The sequence below is a fragment of the Panthera pardus genome, unplaced genomic scaffold (genome assembly GCF_024362965.1).
Source record: "Panthera pardus isolate Hobbes unplaced genomic scaffold, ASM2436296v1 HiC_scaffold_25, whole genome shotgun sequence".
NCBI classification, from domain to species: Eukaryota; Metazoa; Chordata; class Mammalia; order Carnivora; family Felidae; genus Panthera; species Panthera pardus.
This window is the reverse complement of record NW_026526821.1, coordinates 49,702,200-49,710,929: the sequence shown is the minus strand read 5'-3', so window position 1 is coordinate 49,710,929 and position 8,730 is coordinate 49,702,200. Positions and strand designations below refer to the sequence as shown.

Genomic DNA, 8,730 nt, shown 5'->3' with positions numbered 1-8,730 from the left:
AATTTCACTTGTGAGCCAGGAGTGATTTACTCACGTGCTTTGGCGCCAACTTCAACAAACCAGGGAGTTTCACAGAAAAATCTTTCTTTGAATAATTGTAAAATCTGACAGTAATTTGTTTGCCTCCGTGAAGAGGGGTGTGTCCCAGTAGACAGGTCCTATGTTCCAACTTACGCCCCCCCCACACACACCCAATTTAGAACTGTCAGATAAAATACTGATACATACTCATACTAAAAAAAAAAAAAAGTTCATTGTATATCTGAAATTCAAATTTCACTGGATCTGCAGTATTTTTGTTTGCTAAACCGGCACCGTTCCTTAGTCCACCCTATATCTGTTTCTCCCTACTCCCCCTTCTCTCAGCTCTTGTGAGTTTTGCGGCCCGCTGCAGCTCAGCCATTAGGGCTCTGGGGGTGAATTTGGCTGGAGGTGCAGTGGGCGTGGATTAAATAAACGTTTTCCACTCCTCTCCCTTCAGAGATTTTCGTGGAAGGTCTTGGCTCTGGCGGTGGAGTTGGAGGGCTGGTGAGTGTCATACTGGTGGTAGTGTGGCTAGGAATGAGGCCCTAGGTCTTAATGAGCAACTGTGTCTTGGGAGGGAGCCTTCGAGGTAGCTGTGAGGGGGACCTCCACTTAGAGAATCTGGAAGGAAAGGAAGACCACTCCGGGGCCTGGAAACTGCAGCTTTTTAGAGGAACCAGCAGATAGCAGGGTCGTGCCCTCCCTACTTTCCTTTCACGGAGAACGGGGGAGGGGGCTGTCGGGTGGGGACTGGGCAGGGGGACAGCTGGAGAGGAGAGAGAAGGAGGTAATTGAGGGGACTGCAGCTGGGAGGGCGGCGACCGAGGGGAGGGAAACTGGTGGCGTCCCCATCTCGCAGGGTCCTGGGCGATGACGCGTCCGCGCCCCACTGATTGGAGCCCTCCTGGCCTTCCGCGCCCGACAGGCTGTCAGGGAGTATAAAGCATCCTCCGAGCTGTGCCCTCTCCGCAAACGTGACCTAGAGAAAGTCAAGCCTCACCGACTGAGAAGCCATGACATGCCGGGACGCACTTTGCGACGGGCGCTCCAGGAGCAGGGTGCTGGTGCCAGGCAGCTCCCCCAGCGGCTTGCGCCCCCGCGGGTTCGCCATCACGGATCTTCTGGGCCTGGAAGCTGAGGTGCCCGCGCCTGCCGGCCCCGGGCCAGGATCTGGCTGCGAGTCCTCCGTGGCCGCACCCTGTACGGGTTCGGGTCTCGCGGGCTCCTGCATGGCGCGCGGGGCCCTCCCATTGGGGCTCGGCCTTCTATGCGGCTTCGGCGCACAGCCCCCCGCGGCCCCTCGGGCGCCTTGCCTGCTCATGGCCGACGTGCCGTTCCTGCCACCCGGGGCGCCTGAACCCGCTGCCCCGCAAGCCCCTGGTCGCCCGCCGCCCCCTCTCGGCAGCCAGAAGAGCAGCGAGAGCGTCTCGACGTCCGGTAATCAGGCCAACGCATCGGGGTCTTGCCCCTGTTTCCTCAGCCTTGGGGCCGTACAGGGGTAACTCACCATCGTCTCATTGAGCCCCTACAACCAGCATCCCGGATCTAAGGGAACTCGGGACCCCTGAGCGCGGCCCCGTCGGGGGAGGCGTATTCTAGCAGCCTCGCTCCCTGCCCCTTGTCTTTCCCTAAGTCCCTGCCTCTTGTCCGGGACCTGGTCCCGCAGCACAGCAGATACTGCCACCACTCTGTTCCGGACCTACCCCGGGGGTCTTGGCGACTAAGCAGCGGTCTCTGAGGGTTTTTCCCTAGCCCCCCGCCTGAGCCTCGGTCTCTGCGAACGGCATAGGTCGGGGAGGCCAGGGCGTGCTTGTTCATCACCAGCACAGAACCCACTACCCCGCGGGGGCTCAAAGGTTTGCTGGATTCAAAGAGTGAAGAGCGCAGGGCCTGGAGGCCTGGAACTGTCCGCCTCCCGGGGTGCTGAAATAAGAGCCTAGGTACCGCGCTTTTTTCCTTGCGTTGCCTTCCGTCCTCCCGCACACGTGAGAAAGGAAGCAACCTTGCCAATTTCATTGCGGCTATGCTCAACATTTTGTTCCAAGCCCAGCTATTTCCTCAAAGAAGTTGAGGTGCATTACGGGGAAAGAGAAGGCAATGAATGTCTATAAAGAGCAAAGGCCAAGAAATTGAGAGGTTTGGGGTGTGGGGGAAATAAAATGGAGAATTATACAAGAAAACGCAGACTGAGAGAAACTGTGTAGTAAAACCTAGAGCTAAGCGTCTAGTAGGCAGATAAGGCAAAAAAGTACGTTGAGTCTCTCCACTGAAACTAAAAGTAATAATATAATAAAAGTAAGCATGCCAATTTAGCAGACAAGCAAGTTTTCACTCAGTTTGAAAAAAAAAACACTTCACGAGTCTCTGTGTAAGATAAAATGACGCCTTCTATTAGTGGTTTCATTAAAAATGCAAAAACCACCTTCATAGGATGAATTCTTTCTGTAAGAAAATGAAAGGCAAAATACCACTAGATCTTGTCAAGAGTGAGTTTCCTGGATCTGCTTCCAGAGATTTGGAATTGGTACAGGAGGGCAGGGAGTGCACGTCTGACAAGGGTTTTGATGTCAAACCTTAGCCGCCCCACTTAAATGTTGGTTTATTGGTTAAGATGAGGAGTTGGAGGCAGAAAGAAGTGGATGAATTTGGGAGCTAAGTGGGAATAGAGAGTGTCATTAATGGCCAAGTAGCTTCACGCAGTCTGGGGTTTGACTCCCAACTTCATCATGTACTACCTGTGTGATCTTGGGCAAGTTACTTAATCTCTCTGCACTTCAGTTTTCTCATCTGTAAAAATAGAATAATACTAGTAGCTATCTTGGAGTTCTTTTATGAAGAATAACTTTTATGAAGATAATGCATGGACAATGCTAAGCACAGTGACTGGAATATAGTGAGTGCTAAAAATGCTAGCGAATATTGTTAAATACTCACATTCCCCAGCAGAATAATAACTTCAATCCTCATATTAAAATCCAGAGAAGAAAGTGAAAAATGTGCTCACCTTTAAAAAGTTTTCTTTCCTTCCTTCCTTCCTTCCTTCCTTCCTTCCTTCCTCCCTCCTCCTTCCCTCCCTCCCTCCCTCCCTCTTTCTTTCTTTCTTTCTTTCTTTCTTTCTTTCTTTCTTTCTCTTTTTTCTTTTCTTCTTTCTTTCTTTCTTTCTTTCTTTCTTTCTTTCTTTCTTTCTTTCTTATAAAAGATAATATGCTCACCTTTAAAGTCCTCTCTTTTCTCCGGTGCTAACAGATGAGGACAGCCCATCTGAAGATAGGAGTGACCTGAAGGTGTCCCCCACCCTTGGCAAGAGAAAGAAACGGCGACACAGGTATACAGCCAGGCTGTCCTCCCTGGCTACTTCCTCAGGACACAGTATCTGAGAATATATGATGCTGCATTATGGCAGGCCCAGTGACCTCCTGGTTGGCACATAGTAGGCATTTGGGAACATAATTCTGCTATTCATAGGAGGCTACAGGACAATCTTTGTGGCATTTTAAAGACAAATTTGTGGACCTTTAAAATAGATATTCTTAGAATGAGTTGATAGAATTCATTGAGGAGAAAAAAATGTCAAAGAACTTTGTTGTTGTTTTTGAACGAAACTTCTGGACTTTCCAGAGGCTAATCATTCAGAGGTGATATGTCCAGTTATCATGAGGAGGGCTTTTAGGGTGTGGAAAGGCAGGCATGGGGTCTTCTAAGTCTGGGAAGCCTGGTAGCCTCCTGCAGACATGTGCCCACATATGTGCTTTGGGCTTCCCTACAGGACTGTTTTCACCGCCCACCAACTGGAAGAGCTGGAGAAGGCATTCAGCGAGGCCCACTACCCTGATGTGTATGCCCGGGAAATGCTGGCTGTGAAAACTGAGCTCCCTGAAGACAGAATACAGGTGTCTAGGGTCCCTTTTCTCTTTCCCAGAGACATCACAGAGAACATGTTTTTCTCACACACAGTGGGTCAACCCACAGCCACCTCTAGACAGCCTAACACATTCCCATTGACACACAAACTAAGGCTCACTGGCTGCAGGTACCACAATGCTAGAGACTTTCTGTATTTTTATTCCAAGAAGATATTTCCTGTAATCTGCATGTCTTTTTTTCCTTTTATTTATTAATTCTTTAAAATTACACAATAATGTGTGCTGCAACTAAAAACTACATATATAGCTATATATATCTATAACTCTATCTATTATCTATCTATCTATCTATCTATCTATCTGTCTGTCTAATCTTTGACTATCACTCCTTGAGAGAAAACAATGTAAATATCCTGCTGTAATCTTCCTTCACACCATCTCTGTGTTTATATCTGGCTGTGAATATGTTTATATATCTCTATCTCTCTATCTATCTCTATCTCTATCTCTATCTCTATCTCTATCATCTATAGCTATACTTACACACACAGGATTTTGTGTGTAAGGTATTGAGTTATACTTCTTAGTCTTTTGTTTGACAATGCACCTTGAACATTTCTCTAGGAAAGAAGATTTGCCACTAACTCACTCTTTTTTTTTTAACAGCTAAACAATATTCCATATTATTCCTTTATTAAGATAATATTTTCCAGGAGAATTATCACCAACAACCCAAAACCTGGGGATTAGAAAGGACCATTGCCAGCGTGAACTCTTTCTAATCAATGAAAAAAATCAGGAAACATAATAGTCTACTTCTTTACACAATCTGTGAAAGAACACTTTGATTTTATTTTTGTCGTTTCTCATTTTCTGGAAAGCCTCAGTGGAAACTGCACATTAGCCCCACAATGATGAGTCCTTTTGAGTTCTGAGTGAGCAGTAGGTACAGCTCCTCAAAGGTCTGGGACTTGAGTGGATAGTTGGCCCTTTTAGAACTCCCTGCTCAGGGGCACCTAGAAGCATCCTCTTTACTGTGTCTCCTCCTGTATGCTCTTCTGCTTCCTGTCCTGCCTCATATTAGGTCTGGTTTCAAAACCGGAGAGCCAAGTGGCGGAAGCGGGAGAAGCGCTGGGGTGGTAGCAGCGTGATGGCGGAGTATGGTCTCTATGGGGCCATGGTGAGACATTGCATCCCGCTGCCAGACTCTGTCCTCAACTCCACCGAGGGTGGCCTGGTTGGTTCCTGTGCACCATGGCTTCTGGGTAAGGAAGAAGGGCCCTGCAGCTAGCAAGAGGCCCAGAGATACTGGGGGAGAGAGTGGGGTTCCCACAAAAGGCAGCCATTTGCAAAGCCAATCAATGTAAATTTACTCAGATTTGGGCCCAGAATATCACATCCAATTTTTAATTAATTCAAAGGCTTGAACTGTGGTCAATTGATTTATTTTGCATGGGAACTGTGTACACAGTGTGTGGAAAGGTCACATTAAGCCTTGGTTTTAAGAGTGGAATGATGTAATATGTGAAATACATTCCAAAATGTTAGAATTTTTGGAAATCATACAACTTAGAGCTCGTGGTAATAGTAATGAGGGCAGTGCTAAGCAGTGAAACCTGCAGGTGATTAACGCCCTACAAATCAGAGCCAGAAGGTCTGGGTCTGGGTCCTGGCAGTCTGCCACTAACAACCTGCTTTTCTGTCTCTTAGACTTTTGGTGCTAGAACAGCCTACACTGGTAAGGTCCAAGTTTTGAGGCTAGGCATTCTGGTGTTTTCTGTTGTTACCAGAGACCAATGGGCAGAGATCACACCTTAGAGGAATGAGTCAAAAGATAGCACCTAGGGCAGGGTGGGAGATTAGAGTTAGGTATATGTATGAGGAATTCTAGGCTGGTAGGGGGAGGAGGTTTTTTGTTTAGCAAACATTTTTTTTTTTTAGCCCCTACCCCCAGACACTATGCTGAGACTAGAGATACCAATAGTAAATATGGTCCTGACTTTGCCCTCAAAGACTGAAGAGACAGAATTTGGGGCAGGGAACCAAGTTCACCCTTCTGAACTTCCACAAGCAGGTCAGATGTGGGGCAGTGATGCTCACTGGCATCTGCATATCTGTGGCCTTGTAAGAAAGTGGGCTCAGTGCTGCCAGACACTCTTACTTCCAGAGAAGCTGGAAATCTGGCTTTTGATGTAAAATCTCCTGATTTTAAAATATTGGCAACAATTAAATTTGAACAATTACTGTGATATCCAAATAAGGCACCTTTGTTGGGTGCACCCCACAGACAGATATTAGATTTAACCCTTAATGGGGGTAGATACCTAGCTGGTTCCCCTAGAGGCCCTGGAGACAGATGCTGATGAAGGCATTTTTTTAAACGTTTAATTATTATTGGGAGACAGAGAGAGACAGAGCATCAGCATGGGAGGGGCAGAGAGAGGGGGACACACAGAATCCGAAGCAAGCTCCAGGCTCTGAGCTGTCAGCACAGACCCCCGCATAGGGCTCCAACCCACAAACTGTGAGATCATGACCTGAGCAGAAGTTGGATGCTTAACCAACTGAGCCACCCAGGTGCCCTTATGATGAGGACATTTCTAATGGGATTTAGAGAAGCTAGACAAGGAAGAATTTACAAAATTGCTGAATTTGGAGATACCTATTTTTATTTTTTCTCTTCTTTTTTGCAAGGGATGCATAAAAAATCCACAGGGATGATAAGGAAACCAGGAAGTGAAGAAAAGCTGACAGGACTCTGGGACTCAGACCAACTCCAGGAAGGTTCTAGCCCAAGGCAGACAGGATCCCAGAGAAGCTCAGATGAAGCCAGCCCTGAGAATGGCTTGGAAGATATGGCCATTGATCTCTCCAGCTCTGCCCGGCAGGAGACCAAGAAAGTACACCAGGGCACCAATGCTAGAGGATGCTCAGACTCCTCAGGGCTGGAGGGGCTCCAGCCAGGGAAGGTGGGAGCCTGATGAGGCCCACAGGCCCTACCCTCAAAGGCTGGCAAGTTCATCCCTTATGGCATTTTCCACAAGATAACAGTTGTCTAAGACAAGGACTCTCAGCTGGATTTTCTTCTTCCAGTGTCAGGATAAAATGTAATGCCACTTGCTTTAAGAAGACAAATGGATACCTTAGGGAAAGCCCATTTCACCCTAGAATGGAAACCATTCCTTAAAGGCAGTTAATTTTATGTAAAATTTTACTTCTTTTTTGTAGAACTTGAGAAGGGAGGATTTAAAGTTCAAAAAGTGTATTCACTGCTGGGCCTCATTTGAGATTTGGTTCAATATACTGTGTAAATTAATAGGTGGTCTGATGTCCTCCGTCTGAATTTGAAAATATAAATTTATTTAATCTCCAGAGAATCAGATGTCTTTATAAATAGCAAAGACCCCATACAGACATATGAATGAATTATAGTATCTTTACCTTGAACTTGGCTTTGGACATTTCAATTTTCTCATTAAGCAATACTTTGTATTATCCTGAGTGTCATTTGATAGGCTGTGCATATCAGAACTCATAAACAAGAAAGCAACCCATACTTTCCCTTCCCTTCTGAAATAGCATGGGACTGTGTTTAATATCTATAAACAGTGTTTTAAGGTCAGACAAAGCTTCTTGGTCTTTTAAAATTTATGTTTGAAAGCACTTTAGCAACTTGGATTTCATGAATGTTTTGTTTCCTGTATTTCCTTTGCAATTTATTTATTATTTAAGAATAAACATTGTGTGGTGTGTTTGCTTCTCAAGGCACTATTTCTGTTACACATATGTACATCTCCAAGATCACTGATCCCCTAATGAAGCTCTCCCCCCACCCCCCATTCCTATCGGCCCTTTTCAATCTCAGGATTGAAGGATTGAAGGATTTCATTTTTCAGGCTGCAGCACGTGTCATGTGTAGCTTTGTAAACTCCCATAGGGTGGTGGCTGGGTCTAATTCACCTTTTAGAGTTCAAGTTCAGAGAGACTTAGGTTTGAGGGGGAAATGTGAAGCTTCATGAAGAAGGCAGAATGGGGAAGGAAAGTGGGGAGCTTGAGAGGTTTCCTCTGGAAATCAGTGCAGTCAGGCTGGGCCTGCTTCTCTCATCTCTCCATGAGAACACAAAGGATCCCTTCCTTTGGCCTATTTTTCTCATCCTTGTTAATTCCATACTCTGTGAGAATTAAATATCACCTATCCTTACTGCAGAAGCAGAAAACCATGAGCACTACCTTCTTTTATTCATTCTGGCTCATAGAAATTATTGCTGAATCCTGACACTGCACAGCGAAAGAGCAGGTGTTGGTGAAGAACTCTAGAAGTTATGTTCTATCTTTCCTGTCTAGAGGCAGCATGCCAGGCTCTAAGCCAAGTGGCCATACTTGCTCTGGACCATCTTCTGCCTTCCAGCTGGTCATAAGATTCTTGCTTCCATCTCTCATCCTTAGTTTATCCAGGGTTGAATTTGAGCTAGTAACCTGTTTAACTAATACACATCACACTCATAGAATAAAATATTGCGCAACCTCTAAAAATGGTAACAATCGGGCATATTGTTTCATATTTCACATTAATTAAATATTGGTGATTAAAAACTAACTCTAAATAAATGGAAAGAAAGATATAAGTAGAAGTAAACAAATATGTAAAGCAGAATGAAATAAAGAAACAATTAGTTTTACATAAAAATATACAAATAGTGGACAAATTTCTATGAAATATTATAAAGAAAGAACAAACAGGAAGAGGCAAAAGAGAAAGGAACCAGAATGAGTAATGTAGACAATTTTAAATACATAAGAAAATACTATTCACGACTGGCAAGTATACTGATATGTTTTAAAA

At 45.3% G+C, this 8,730-nt stretch overlaps 1 protein-coding gene across 1 annotated transcript; it reads left to right on the top strand.

Annotated features, from left to right (window-relative positions):
* Window positions 1-862: 862 nt before the first annotated feature.
* On the top strand, window positions 863-6,868 carry VSX1 (visual system homeobox 1). The gene is made up of 5 exons (XM_019437210.2): window positions 863-1,461; window positions 3,271-3,349; window positions 3,791-3,914; window positions 4,972-5,152; window positions 6,582-6,868. The coding sequence occupies exons 1-5, from the start codon at window positions 1,038-1,040 to the stop codon at window positions 6,866-6,868; spliced, it is 1,095 nt and encodes a 364-aa protein (XP_019292755.1). The 5' UTR covers window positions 863-1,037.
* The last annotated feature ends 1,862 nt before the right edge of the window (window positions 6,869-8,730 follow it).

Bases quoted from the DNA above. Each gene is read 5' to 3' on its own strand.
- VSX1 (XM_019437210.2), top strand. From the start codon at position 1,038: ATGACATGCCGGGACGCACTTTGCGACGGGCGCTCCAGGAGCAGGGTG. The intron at 1,462-3,270 runs GTAATCAGGCCA...CGGTGCTAACAG, and splicing joins CGAGAGCGTCTCGACGTCCG to ATGAGGACAGCCCATCTGAA. The intron at 3,350-3,790 runs GTATACAGCCAG...GCTTCCCTACAG, and splicing joins AGAAAGAAACGGCGACACAG to GACTGTTTTCACCGCCCACC.